Consider the following 15,898-nt stretch of genomic DNA (forward strand, 5'->3'; position numbering starts at 1 on the left):
ACACACACACACACACACACACACACACACACACACACACACAACAACCCTGGCTGTGATTCTGAAAGGGTAATATGTATGAGGCCCTCTTCCAACTTTTTTTTTCTTTTTTGTCCCAGTGTCTCATGGAGAACTTAGCCTTGTATTTTACCTAATTTATGACTCAAAGACATTTGCTTTAGAGTTCAAACCTCCCCTGAAGTAATGTTCTCGTGTAAATAACTAATGTGAGTAATGATATTAAACATAACCAGGCAGACTGACTATAAGAACTACCGTGTAGTTAATTTTCTGTGTCAGCAGGGAGGTGGGTCATATATTATATAGCAGTTTTGAAATATGGGTAAAAACATTAAGGAATAGGGCTGTAATGGCAATGCAAATAAACTCTGTTATATAATGACTGGTTGTGCTAATGGCCGTATTGTCTTGCACATTTGGGAATTAGTCAACCGTATGTTTTTGATTACAAATGGTCACACACGAAAATACACATTTGCACACCTTTGAACCAGGCCTTAATAGCAATGATTTAGGTAATGTTAGCCTTTATGCTTTCAGGTCAAAACTTGTGTCAAAGCTTTTTGAGTGTAGGGGTTACCAGAGTGGATCATCCACCTTTATCTCACACTCTGCCTTTGTCACACCAACCCTCTGCATGTCACTACATTCATGAACTTCTTACCTGGTCTTCCAGTAGCTCCATATCAAACATAATTTGTCTTATACAGTCTATTGTCCCTCCTCTGCATATGTCCAAACCACCTTAGCTTTGTCTCTGTAACATTTTCACCAAACCACTCAACATGCAATGTCCCTCATCTCTAACCCTGTCCAGTTTGGTCAGTACCAATGAAAACCACCTCCAGCTCTGTCACAGTCTCCAAAACCAAACATCATGGCAAGTCACACTACCTTCTTGTAAAATTGTTTGTTTTACATTTGCAGCACTCCTTCTGCCTCAAACCACCCGACACTGGTCTCCACGAAGGCTGGACCTTTTTTTCACCTCTTGTTCTCTATCCACTGCTCTGAATTGGTTGGTCGAGCCAGATAAACCCATCAACATATCTATGTTTTACCTAGATGGAAAACATAGAACAGCAGACCAGCTCTACACACTCAGCGGGGTCCCGGAGGGTGCATGGGAGTTTGCCCAACAAGTCTACATGTGTTTTGTGGACCTGGAGAAGGCATTCAACCGTGTTCCTCTGGGACTCCTGTGGGGAGTACTCCGGGAGTATGGGGTGCCAGGCCCATTTATACGGGCTGTTAGGTCCCTGTACGACCAGTGCCAGAGCTCGGTCCACATTGCTGGTAGTAAGTCGGACTCGTTTCTGGTGAGACTTGGACTCCGCCAAGGTTGCCCTTTGTCACCGATTCTGTTCATAACTTTTATGGACAGAATTTCTAGGCGCAGCCAAGGTGTTGAGGGGATGCATTTTGGTGACCTTAGGATCACATCTCTGCTTTTTGCAGATGATGTGGTCCTATTGGCTTCATCAGATTGGGATCTCCAGCTCTCACTGGAGCGGTTTGCAGCCGAATTTTAAGTGGCTGTGATGAGGATCAGTGCCTCCAAATCAGAGACCACGGTCTTGGATGGGGAGGAGGTCCTGCCTCAAGTGGAGGAGTCTAAGTATTTTGGGGTATTGTTCACAAATGAGGGAAAATGGAGCGGGAGATCGACAGGTGGATTGGTGTTGCATCTGCAGTGATGCGGGCGCTGTACCGATCCATTGTGGTGAAGTGACGGTCTATGTTCCTACCCTCATCTATGGTCACAAGTTTTGGGTAGTGACCGAAAGAACGAGATCGCAGATACAAGCGGCCAAAAAGAGTTTCCTTCACAGGGTGTCTGGGCTCTCCCTTAGAGATAGGGTGAGAAGCTCAGTCATCCGGGAGGGACTCGGAGTACAGCCACTGCTCCTCCACATGGAGAGGAGCCAGTTGAGGTGGCTCAGGCATCTGGTTAGGATGCCTCCTGGACGCCTCCTTGGTGAGGTGTTCCGGGCACGTCCCACTGGGAGGAGGCCCAGAGAAAGACCCAGGACACACCGGAGGGACTATGTTTCTCGGCTGGCCTGCGAACGCCTTGGGATTCCCCCGGATAAGCTGGCCCAAGTGGCTGGGGAGAGGGAAGTCTGGGTCTCTCTGCTTAGGCTGCTGCCCCCGTGACCTGATCTCCGATAAGTGGCAGAAAACAGACGGACAGACAAATGTTCATTTTTATTTTAATCATCCATCCATCCATCCATCCATCCATCCATCCATCCATCCATCCATCCACCCACCCATCCACCCATCCATCCATCCATCCATCCATCCATCCATCCATCCATCCATCCATCCACCCACCCATTTTCTGTACACACTTCTTCCTTTCAGGGTCACGTGGGTCACTGGTGCCCATATCCAACAGTCACAGTGTGAGGGGCGGGGTACACCCTGGACAGGTCGCAAGTCCATCACAGTATTTTAAACATTTGTTATCTTATTAGAGATGTGCACCCCAGATAATGCTTTTTCACTGCTTTACATGTGATGTTAAACTTCCCATTATTCCATAAGACGTTAGAAAAACATTAGAGAGCACAGTGGAAAAGGAAACCTGAAGATCATTTAACATCTGGTTTGGTTGGTGTCATCCGAGGTCACCGAGTGCGGGAGAGAAAAGGAGCTTTTCCCAGACAATGTGGTAGCAGATTTCCATCAGTAGGCTGGACATCACTGTCAATAACATTTATTTACCTGTGATATTTAAAGAAATAATGCATCCAGACAGAAAATATTAGCTGCCTGTGAACAGCTGCTTTCCAGCCTGTCAAAAATCTAAGCTTGTTTCTATTCAAAAACTGTTTCCAAAGCATTTCTTCACACAAAAAAGGTCCTTCTGTTTTATTAGTTTTCAAAAGTCATTGCAACTGACAATAGGAAAACTCTCCAATACTGCAATACTATGAAACAGTGATAGTTTTTGAAATGTACCATAAAAATTCCAACCATATGCTGCAATGTTTTCACTTCCTATTACTTCAATATCTGTCCTGGACTGGATCAGTGTAGTTTTCGTTTTTTTTTCTTTCTGAATTTCAGGTACTACTCAGATTTGTGTGCACTTAAAAGTGAAGTAGTCCTACCAAGGGTATCACAGGGCTCATTTTTCCAAGAGCAGATGTCAAGTCCTGTGAGGAGGATGGCATGGTCATGGTGCCGGCCCTCTCTGCCCCCCAGAGTTGACTGCCAGCGGCAGAAGCTGTTCAGCGTGTGATCAGCGTGGTGGTTGATCACCAAACCATCCTGTGAGGTAAAACAGAGGCAGACAGAGTAACAATGTTGTCTCTTAGGACTAAGGCTACCAGATTTTTGAGCACATTTTTTAAATCTTTGTTTGAGCCAACGTTTTCAAGAAAAAGCTTTTTTTCTCTTTTGCTACACAAAACAAGATATAGTTATCCCTCGCTTTGATTCATCAGTTCAGCTTGCCTGTCTACTGTTTGGCATTGTTTTTGCTAAAATCGCACATCACATGTAAATGTGTTTTTTTGTATGTAATATTGGTATACAACCCTGAGCACAAGATAAGAACATTAAAAATATTTATTTGTTATTGTGGGAAAAGATAGTGATGTATAGGTGTCAAAGAGAGCAAAAACATTAATGAGGACTTAATAAAAGTAAACATTTGAAAATGTCCAAACCTTTGTCAAGAGTATTTTTGATAGCTTCCCACTTGCTTTTATGGTTTGCGTTGTTTTTTTTCTTTCAAATTACTGCAGTCCGAAAAAAATATAAAGTTCTTCTGATTTTTATCAGCCCACAAATGCGGTCCACATAAACCAAAAATGTAGGCTGCATTTGAGTAGCCTGTGCAGCCGACAGTATTCCAGGAGTCATTGCAAACTAAACAGGAAAAAAAATAGCAGTTTGGAAATTCATCGTGGACCAAAAAAAAGTTTTTAAATGTAAATTTAGCTAATTAAATTTTAGCTGCAATAAGATGTTAAATAAAATGCTATTACAAGTACTGATACTGGCGCTAAACCCAAATTTAAATTTTTTGTAATTATTTACATTTAATGTTTTTAATAATTTGTAAAATTTTATGAAGGCATACCTCCCATGAAAAGATGTGAAGACATGTTCTAACGCATTTTAAGTCTATAGGTATGTGATATAAAATATAAAACATCCGTGGTAATGCAAACATACATCATACAAAGATTAAACTGTCTCTTTTCCAGAGATGTGATGTTTGCGAACAATCCAAATCTTTTGAACAACTCCAACCAATGATAGGAACCAAATTGAAAACAGGAAAGAGCCTTTCATAGTATGTTTTTTTACTCCTTGTAATACCTTAATATTTTCTCCTTAACCACTTTTCCTGACAAATAGGCAGAGTGGTAGAGTACAGCAGCTCAGAGGGAAAAGGGGAAAGGTCTGCTTAACAATACACATGGTTCTGCCCACATGACCCAATGACGTCATCACATATGGTGTTTGTAGCGACGTTTCTCTCTATGTGATGACAACTCATTCAAAATTGAATGGATCTTTTGAACAACTCTGAAACAAACAGATAGTAAAAATTCGGATCCCCTCAAAGAGCCATTCATCCCAACTTTACTCATTTCACAGCCATTTTATGCTGCCTAGCTGGACTGTGAAGGATGTGGCTTCTGTGGGCTGCAGTCTACGTGGACTGCAACCCCTGAATTGAGACACAGCCATATTGTTGTTGTAAGGAAGATGATTTTGTTGTGAACCTATGAGGATTTGACCTGACATCTTGATGCTCACCTGCTCTTCATCCAAAAGGACAAGACCCACTATGACGATGTTGATGTTTCCTCCTATTGTACCATCTTTGAACAGACTGGAAACCTACAAAGAAAACACAAAGATTCAATACCACTGATGCGACTTTTACATACTTTTTATTTACATACAGCATTTGATGTTTGTGCCATTCCACAATATATATATATATATATATATATATATATATACACACACCTGGACAGTTTTATAGAAATAACTCACAAAGCTCTTTTGATGGTATTACTAAGGCCTGACAACCACAACTGCTGTTTCCAATTCAGCTTCTTGTACCGACATCTGATAGGTCATAACAGTTTATGTTCTCAGAAATGACTTATAATCTTTTGTTCATGTTTGCTATCTCTCCGTCTCTCGGGCCTTGTGAACACATCAGATGCCACTCACAGAACATTTTTTCTTCCTTTTATACTCTCATTCATTCCTTATGTTCCTTATGTTTGGTCTTACTTTGCGTCGACACACGTAAAAATACACGGCTGCTAAAGAAAAAAAAGTTCCGAGGTCAAAGAAGGAATCAAAGCTTTGTGTTTTAAGTTAAATGCCCGATGTTTGACAGAGTGTCAGATTTGCACACCCTGCTCTGATCCAAAGAGTTCCAGTGAATCACTGTGTTTTCACTGCCACATGGAGGAAGCGGTTCCCATGGAGCTTTAGTGTGTTGGAGTACACAACATATATTATGTATTTTTTTTTAATTAGTAACTACCAAGTGTCCTTTTCTAAATGTCTTTTCTCTCCGCCTCAGGGAAAACATAAACCCAAATCTCAAAAAAAAAAAAAAACCCCTTCTGCAGAGCTGGCAGGTGGTGTTAAGGATTTTCGTTGCTTCTTTTCTGTGAAACCCCACATTGTATTAACCCCTCAGTATTGAGCTGAGACATTTCCAACTGGGTTTCTCACTAGAAGGCCGTATGTTTTCAAAATAGACAGATTATCTTTGGATTTGTCTGTCAGTCATGAAGTAGCCGAACGAGCGTGACAGAATTTGCTCGCAGATCATCTGAGAGGTGCAGGAGGGACACTGAATGCCTTAGCCATGATCTCACTCACATATCACTTTCATGTTTGCAGACATGCTCTTTCTAATCACTAACCGTGTTTTTTAGACTTTATCTTAAAAGACATGAATATCAGCTTACAAAAGTCTGGGCTAAAGCACAGCTTAAATAAACTGCAGCGGATGTTACATTCTGTATAACGACACATAAAAGCAGTCTTGAAATAACAGGTCTTAATAAAAGAAAACAAACCACTGCCAGCTCACTATTCCATTTGTAAAACACTGAAAATTTATATAAATTTTGAATTTTATATCAGCATCTAAACTGTCCAATTTAACAATTGCTGGCAATTACACAATTATCCTACTTATACTTAGATTATTGACCTCTTTGATAGATTAATTTTTATTTTAATGAATAATTGTATTCATTTTTGTAATTAAAGTTTTATGATCCTCACAAGCCATACCTTGATTTTCTTGGCAACACCTAGGGCTTTGAATAATTTGGGTAATTGTTGCAAACTTATAACATTCAAAAGCAACAAAACATTCCTCTCTGTTCCAGTAAATAATAGTTAAAATTTTAAATTTAACTTGATCAGAGTATATTTATCCAATAGTCTGGTCAAATCATAAAAATCAAATGTGAGCCAAAAACCTTATCCCACCTCTCAGTGACCACTGAATGAAAAAAGTGAATAAAGAAAGTGAATGGATGCTTGTTCCTAGGTGTAAATAAGAACAAATGTCTGCCTTGTTTGTCTCTGTGCGTCCTTGTGATGAACAGGTGATGTCACAGATGTTAGGGTTAGGTTCTGGCTGTGGACCCTTATATGTTACAAAATATGTAGCATTTTTTTTCTCACATTCAATATTACAACATTTGTTTAACATATTTATTTAACTAATGTGTTTGTGTAAAAATGATGATACAAATTAGTTAACAGTATTATAATTGACAACCAAATAGACCCTCCCTGGTTCTTTAAAGGCCCACAGCTGATTTAGATGTCAATGACTGAAATGCTAAAACACACGGTGAGTGCTATGAGTGCCAAGATGACAGAAAATATAGATTTATTGCACCTGATGTGATCACCGCTATATTCAATCTCAGCATCACAAGTCTCTTAATATTAAGTAGCCATTATTTATAGTCTATCAACTGTTCAGCTGTCTGCAGAGACTAGGTTCAGACACTTGAGAAAATACACAGATAATCTAGCCAGTTGGTAGCAGCCCCCCCCACCACACACACACACACACACACACACACACCAGCTGGTATCATATTTATTTCTCTCACCATGTTGAGAACAGTTAGGACATATGTGGTGATGTTCTCATGGCCGTGGTTGTCCATCATCTTTCTGTCCACCACCACTAGTGTCTCCACATTGAGCTTCTGACTGTGTTGATTCTTCATCAGCAAGGCCCGTTTGTTCCTGGGCAGAACCTTGTACTCGTCTGGAAGAATGAAAACATCCTCCTCTGGAGGTTTGGGCATATCTGTCAAAATAGATTCAAACAGACAGGAGGAGGTGGAACAAATAAAGTGATTATTACAATTGTTTTAACTGTTTGCTGGGGGTGAAGCTTATTTAGATGTTAAAGACACAATGTGCTTTCAAACATGCTTTAGAATTAAGCTAATTTCAGTGACTGATGACAGAAAGACACAGTAGTTTATTTGACAAACTATATTTTCCATGTTTGATCGTGTCCACTGTAATGCAGATTTACAACTATGAGCCAAAATGCTACCAGTTTTTCAGGAATAATCAAAATAAACGAAACCACAATATGTACTGGGGATTAACAAAGAGATGTCACAAAATCATGAGATAAATAAGAAGTTAGTAAAGTAACAACAAATTTATTCTTTTTCTAGAATAATGCAAGGTAAAATAATGAAGACAGGTCTACAGTATTTATTTATCCATCAATCAATCCTTTGTTTTATTATAAATGCAAGCTTTTTCAGCTAAATTAATTTTGAATAGTGTAGATTTTGGTAGAAGATTATACAAGTATTTTATAGAAAAAGCTGCACAATAAACAATTTGCAACATTTGTAGCAAGTTATTACACATTACATGCGTAGATTTAACATTTACATTACAGACCAAGCACTGATATTTTCTTTGAAATTTGCATTTGTGAAAATGAAAGCACTTTTCTCAAATCTATACTTGTACTGACGAGTCAACTCCATATCTGTCATTTAAAAGACACAGTAGAGATCCAATGTGGTCCTGACTTTACTGCTTCAAGTCATAAATTCTGTGGGTCCAGCTTATCTAAACCTTCACCTTTTAATACCCAACTGAGATGAACTGCAAAGAATGACCTCAGTTTGCTTACACAGGCAGAAAGCAGGTGATCAGTGCCCAGCACAGGTGTTCACTGATGTCAGCTAATGGATATGTAAACAGCACAGGCAGCTGGGGTTCTGCAGGGTTAGAGCAGTACCAGTGCAGTCCCTGAACAAGCAGATTTGACAGATCCTGTAGTAACTTCTTATAAACAAGGACTGAACAGAGGAAAGTGAATTTAAATAATTACCTACCTAACCCACACATTATTCCACTAATAAAGTCAAACGATTTGTAAACTGAGACTGAAAATTTTTGGTCAACATAAAAAAAATATGGCAAACGGCTCTGAGGTGAAAACAGGTTGATCATATGCTCAAACTTTCTCAGTATTTGGGTCTTTAGGTTCCTCACATCATACAGTAAATGAAACAATTTCTGATACAATTTTACATTGATGTTTTTTTCTCTTTATCTGAAAAAGGGATAATAATGCATTGATGCATGTTAACTAATATTACGTTCACCCTGCAGGACTTCATAATCAATTCCATTTTTTTAACCATATCAGATTTTTTTCGCATTTCGTTCAGATTGTCATTTACAGTAAATCAGACCATCATCAGACTTCAGTGAGAACAGCTTATGAATCTGACTACAATGTACAGAAAGTAGAGACAAACTCAAGTATCAATCCCATCACGTTAGTAGCAATATGGTCCAACAACATTGGCGTAACACTGTTAGCATCATAAGTTGGTCATCTAGAACATGACAAATCCTGAAAGTTTAAAAAAGACAAATCAACTGAACTTCTGTTATGTGCTAAACGTGTAGTTCAAACTGCATGGTGTTTGTATCAATAATAATATCAGGACCAATCCTCAAACTCAATGACACAAAAGTTGGATGAAATGTGATCTGACCGTTCAGTCTGCAGCATCAACATTAAATATCTATCTGATTTATTACACATATGAAAAAGACTTGGGTCAACTTTGAAAAAAAAAAAAGGATTTGTCGCATTCAGACTTCCATAAAAAGTCCAACCTGAGTCACAAATGGGCAAAAAAAATCAGATTTGCCTGCAGTGTGAACATAGCTATTAATTTTGCTACCATTATCACAATTTATACATTTGTCTGAACTAAACAAATACAAAGTGTTTTAAATGTTTGCTGAACTCTTATAATGTTTTTTATCATTCTAACTTGGCAATAAAATCCTGCAAAAAAAAATAAATAAAATAAATAAACTAGTTATTGTAAATTTTCCTTTACATCCTTTTAAGTTCGATTGCTAAGAAAGTTCAACAGAAATGTTAATAAATGTATTTGCCATGTCATGTGTGATTTACCCTTGTAAATATAGTTGTAAGTGATGTGATAATTCAACACACATGGCTTAAATGTAAACCAGTGAATTGCTTATTATTAAAAAAATATGACAATAAAGGAATTTGAGTGGAAATAATGTTACTTAAACTTAACTTATTTAGAAAATTAAAAAGAGCATAAAAAATGAAACTCACTTTATAATCTAAATTTGTTAGTAAATGTCTCTTTGGTGAGAAAAAATAATCTATGTGACTAATTCTACCCTTATAATAACATGCAGCTACATCATCAGAGCAGAAAAGGCTAATGCTGTGTTTTTTTACAGTACCTCTTTCCAAGACCTCTGTTTGAATGTTTACTTAACTTGTGGATAGGAAACAATTACAGAAATGTTTCATGCATCCAGACATAATGAGGAGTGTGAGTGTGCTGGTGGGGATTAAAATGAGAAATTGCCCTTACATACATTTCTTCCTTCTTCCACAGAAGTGTTGCCTTTGCCTTTCCCCATGCCTGTAACCGCTGTGGTGATGGTCTCTCCCATGATGCTTTTGTGGGTCCATGTGGTCTGAGCTGTTTCTGCTGTCATGGTAATAAATACTTTGTTGTTTTTGCCTGTATTGATCTTTGTTATCTACTCTGTAGATGGGATCTGTGTTTGAATGGAAACGTCTGTGAGTAACTGTGGATCTCTTCTGAAGCAGCCGAGGCTCAAGATGTCTTCCCTTTGTCCAGGCGTCTCCGATGCTTTTGTAGAGAATATGTGGTTGGTGACTGTCAGGAGCGGTGAAGTTCTCCTTCTGTGCAAGGCTCCGTGACACTGGTCTCAGGAAGAAGTCTGCGTCCGGTGTTCGAATCAAACCTGACTAGAGGCACAACAAAATGTCAAATTAGTCTAAGTGATTTTGAGTTTGGGTTTATATGTGAGCATGAGCTAACATGTTTAATCCAACACAGAAAATCTTAAAAATACCTGACTTGAAAACAAGATTTTGGATTTTTGAGGCGCTGAGGAAACAGTTCATATCTTATCTGATGCAGCTTTTGGAATTATGTCAATCCCAGACAAAAAAAAAAAAAAAGAGAGCAGAATTCTGACAGAATAAATAAATCAAGGTCAAATTCAACTGCTGCAGTCTTAAAACATCACTAATGTCAAAAGTTTCCCACCAGTTCATCTGGGCGGCTGTGGTTCAGTATTAGGGCAGCTGACTCTGAACCAGAGAGTCATAGGTTCAATTCCCTGCCATGTCCACATGTCGTAAAGTCCTTTAGCAAGACATATAATCCCCAGGCTCTTACATAGCTGCCCACTGCTCCACTTGGGTGTATCTCACATGTGATGGGTCAATGCAGTGCACAAATTCCATCATTGTATAGGACCATGCACTGATGAAAATATGTAGCTCTTTATTAAGAATTTTTTATATAGTTGTCAATTTATCAATACTTGTGTTTGTTACACAAAATTTTAGTTATTTGCGCAGGAAGATGGTAGCACCAGCAGCTAACTTTAGCACTTCTGGTAGGAATTTCACAATGTTTCTGACAGAACAACTGTGGGATGCAAAACTGACAATGATGATTTTTTTTTCATAATAAAATGTTCAAATGAACTGAATTTTAAATTGTTAAGAGTGAAATTGTTTTGAGACACCAGCAATAACTTCAGTCATGGTGCACTGACTGTAGCTCACCAATTTGGTCAGAATTAAACTTTTTTCCAAACTGAGATTATTCATCTACAGGAGGTAAGGTATTTCACACATCCAGCTGATGTAGTCTCTAAGGCTATGTTCCCGCTGCGGGTCTTTGCTCAGTTCTAAATAAAAACAGAAACAAGTTTTTGGTGTGAACGTTCACATTTTATTTTAAATGTACTACTTGTTAGCATGTTGATTCTGAGGTTGTTGTGCAACCAGAGTCGATTAAATATTTATCTTGCAAGCTTGTTTAGTTTGATGTTTACATCAAACTAAACAAGCTTTTATAATCTGTCTCTGACCTGATGTTCTGGTGCAGCATTTTATTTGTTTTTTTTCTAAAACAGAAGTACTGATCGAGTAACTTACGTATCAATACAGTCCTCGACCGACATTGGACGTCACTATCATATTCCTACAAATTCTCATCCAGGACATGGAAAATTAATTGAACAAAGACAAAAAAACAACTTGACTTGTGTTTTTTTAGGTGAAGACGTAAGACTGAACATAAACTAAGAGACTGCACTCACATACTGCCAACACCTCCAAACCTGCTTCAGTTATTTGTTGAGCGTCTTGCCTCTGTCAGCAATTAGGCAGGACCTGACCTTTGGTCACCACTAACCTGAACTCACTAAACATCTGTGCGGCTCAATTATGAACCATGTTTCTTCACCTTTAACATCTGCTCTGCTGTTTAGGGTCAGCTGGCAGCTAAATTTAACTAGGACTTGTTCTTACAGATGGTTTTAAGAGAGCTACTCTTATAAATACTAACATTAGCAAATAAATTCCTAAATAATTATTAGAGTTAGAGTTGGGGTTAAAAACTACAGTCAGATAGTGATGCATGGCTCTGTGGACCTTTTATTTATTGGGGCTATGTAAAAACTGAAAAGAGAATCATCCCTAAATATTCTTAAACTAATTTCTGCTGATTCTGTCTGTTTCCATTTATTTCTGTCTTTGTGGTCAAATTTGATAAAAACATCACATCCACGAGAAGTTTTTGCTTGTTTTCTGCCTCTTCTCTGTCCCTTTTAGTCCATCTAAACATGCACCACATCTGTGCTGACAGTCAGCGTGGATGGTTCTGACTTTCACCACACTTGGTTATTTCTGTGGTTTTTGAAAATCTCTTTAATTGATTGCAGTCATTCATTTTTTCTGTGAGGGGAGTGTGAGGTCTCTTGCTGCACCATCCAAAAACATATTGAAACAGACAGTCCGGATATGACTGACCCAGAGTGTGCAGATCGTGCGTGTGTTTGTGTGTGTGTTTGACAGCCATAGGATTGTTAAACATTTATTATGTTATTATGTGTGGAGAAAAGCAATCTTGAAGTAATTAAGGTTAAAAATCAGCAACCAAATATCTACTGGTGGGAATATGAGCAAACATATGCATATCTGTGTCCCTTTAAGAGTAAACCTCAAGATTTGCAGATGCAAAACTTAAGTGTTGATGATGGTGTAGAATGGGTTTGATAAAAATGGCTATTCCTCTTAAAACTCTGGCATGAAAGCTCTTGAGTAACATGCATTTCTTCAAGGAATACTAGACTTTTATTACTCTAATGTTACTATAATATTAATTATAAAACTTTGCGCTGAGCAGATCAAAGACAAACCTGCACATATGAGTCTAATTCCTAGCTTATGAAGTTCTTGGTCTGACAGGAATGAATGCTTCAACTCTATCTGTTCATTTTCGTGTTCTTACCACACACCGGCTGATGTTTACAGGTGTTGCTTTGTCAGATAATGATCATTTACCAGCACACAGTATCTGTGGTGTCAGACAAAAGATCCCCACAGTGACATCAAAACATACACACTTGTACTCAAACATTTACCAGAATAATTACAGTCCTTTAGGATAAAATCACACAAATAATATGTGTGGATGGAAGCATCAGAATGACTTCTTTATGAATGTCCTATTGAACAGTGCCTCAGAAAAGTATTCCTCTCTTTGGCATATTTCCTATTATATGTATTAGTATAAAAATAATAATTTCTGTGACGTTTGATCTCCTAGCAAGCCTATATTCTACAACACCCTCCAAAATGAACCCTTATTCGGTGCCACCTTTTTCAGCAGTACAACTTTTTAACCCTCTGAGTAACATCTCTGGTCTAATTTTGTGCATTTCACACACAAACACACAGGTTTTTTTATATCTATATATATCCCTGGGGGAATGCGGATTGACTTCCATTCATTTTCTGATAATTTTATAGCCTAACCCTGACCATATGAAATAAACCTCATAAACCTCACAGACACCTGACCCTAAAGCTAACCTAAACTCAAATCACACCTTAGTCCTAAACCAAAGCCCACACCCAATATTAGCATCTGTACAGTCTCCAAAATGCACATTCGGTCCCCATGAGGCTGCAGTTTTCTGGAAAATGATTTCCATGATGTAGCAAAAACATTCACACACACACACAAACCCCTCTCTCGTTACCTAAAGTTAAATCAGACCCCAAATTTTCAGTCTAATTAAAGTAAAAGCTTTGAACTTGCTATTTCAAGAAATTTAAATTGTCCAGAATGCCCCTTAAACTGTTTTATCTGTTGGGACTGCCTACTCTCTGTAAAACAGAGAAATTGCCTGAAAAGAGTGGTAATAAAGTGTGTTTATAAATGCTGGAGAATCATTCCAGGGCTTTAGTAACTTGTACAGGGCCAGATCGTTGAAAAGATCCAGATCCACCTTTGTTGATTTTAGTCATCATTTCACAAATGAGTTCAATATGCTTCCATCAGGGCAAAGACACACTTTTACCATGGTGTAGAACAAACCAGCTCAAGAAATCCATCATTCCATCTGCTACCAGCCTTTAAATTACTAATATGGAACTATATAGTCTCAGTCCAGGGTCTCTTCAAGAATTTATCTATATTTAAAACGATTCATAATTACTTTGATCATAACTAAGTTTACAAACCTACTGACAAGCATCACTTCAGGATGATGCTGCATGCTTTACTGAGAAGATGATTTTATTTAAATGAGAATTCCAAATAATTGTTTTTTCTTTATTCAAGCAAAGAATGTTTTCCTCTCAGTCATGCTTACATAAAATCCATCCTAAAGGCTTACATTTGTTCTATGAACTGAAACTGTTCTATCTCTGCTGTGGACCTTTGGAGATGTTATAGGTTACCTTTGATCTTTTGCCTCTGATTAATACTTTTGCAGACTACGCCCTGGATAACTGGTCTATCTCATGGCCACAGAGACAAACAAAACAAACAACTATTCACGCACACGCACACACTGACACTTAGGAGCAATTTCGAGTTGCAGATCAACCCAATGCAAATGGTTTTGGACTGGGAGAAAACCAGAGTACCCGAAGAAATACCAAGCCACCATCCTCCACACCAAAAGACTCTCAGACAAGTTTCAAAGTCAGGACCTTTTTTACTGCAAGGCAGCATTGCACATCTGCATTCCTGTGCAGCCCCATCTTCAGATCATTACACTAAAATGACTGCATCCTAGTATCAACTTTTACTTGGAGAGCTCCTTAATTTTCACTGGACTGCTTGCATGATGCCCTTTGAGTACAATAAGTTGAAGACACATGGTGTTGTGGATTACCAAATAATGAGCTCAAATAAGAGGATGAATTAACATTAACACCTTTAACTGTTACTTGCCTACCAGTGGTCATGAAATATTCCACTCAGGGTTGTTACTTTTAATCCAATGTGACAACCAGTGCTCAAATCCACTTGGTATCCCCATAACGCCCCACAGATGTACTGTCAACATTTGGTTCTAAGTCACAATGAGTTCTGTGACCAGAACAGTGCTGCTGTCAGCTTACAAAACTTCACATGCAATGTATTTATTCAGTCTGGCTGGTTGGTTGGCAAAAAGTTGAGGCTTGGGGATTTTGGAGAAAGAAAGAGTAAAATAATAAAAGACAATGTTCCTTCTGTTTTTCTTTTTGTCACACAGTGTTCTGTTTGGTGAGCTCATATTGGCAGTAAACCCAGATGGAACAGACAAAAAAAGAGGAAATCCATAATAGCACAAGACAGCCATGGGCCTCACACCTGCAGCCTGAGGGTGAAAATATTTAGTTATAAGTTGTCATAACAACTGTCATTTTGTGATATATATTCAAGAGTAATTTAAAGCACTATGAGTATCCAGGCTGAGCTTCCTTTACAAAAACTGGAGGCAGCTACAAATCTGCTACAACAACGTGACTTATGGTGCATTCAGAGCATAGCATTACTTTAATTCTGCTTTACTATTACAAGTGAGGCATGCCAACCAGCATAAAAATCATCAAGATTAAAACTCAAAACGACTGTAACTGGTACTGTCTTTTAGCACCACAGAAATGTGTTAAATTGACAATTGATGTGAATTTTGCAACATTATATATCATGCTGTATTTGATTTGATACCATCAGAGGGGCTGTAGGCTTGTGAGGAACGAGAGCCACCTTGTCCTAAAAACATCGGGACACCCCTAGCCTTTAACTCAGCGAAGTGAACCAACTCTGGTTAGGGTTAGGGTCTGAATCTGAAGAATTACTGGTGATACTGTTTTCTTTTTGTGTGAGTGAGTGAGTGAGTGAGTGAGTGAGTGAGTGAGTGAGTGAGTGAGTGAGTGAGTGAGTGAGTGAGTGAGTGAGTGAGTGAGTGAGTGAGTGAG

General features: G+C 38.4%; 1 protein-coding gene across 2 annotated transcripts in view; it reads right to left on the reverse strand.

Annotated features, from left to right (window-relative positions):
• The window catches only part of adamts16 (ADAM metallopeptidase with thrombospondin type 1 motif, 16), a gene marked incomplete in the record, with an annotated part of 76,601 nt that overhangs the window by 47,578 nt on the left and 13,125 nt on the right, over positions 1-15,898 (reverse strand). For both annotated transcript variants that reach the window (XM_014003433.1, XM_014003432.1), the window contains 4 exon segments: positions 3,141-3,300; positions 4,804-4,887; positions 7,155-7,357; positions 9,967-10,366. In XM_014003433.1, coding sequence (XP_013858887.1) covers positions 3,141-3,300; positions 4,804-4,887; positions 7,155-7,357; positions 9,967-10,366 — 847 coding nt within the window.

The sequence above is a fragment of the Austrofundulus limnaeus genome, unplaced genomic scaffold (assembly GCF_001266775.1).
Source record: "Austrofundulus limnaeus strain Quisiro unplaced genomic scaffold, Austrofundulus_limnaeus-1.0 Scaffold18, whole genome shotgun sequence".
Taxonomy (NCBI): Eukaryota; Metazoa; Chordata; class Actinopteri; order Cyprinodontiformes; family Rivulidae; genus Austrofundulus; species Austrofundulus limnaeus.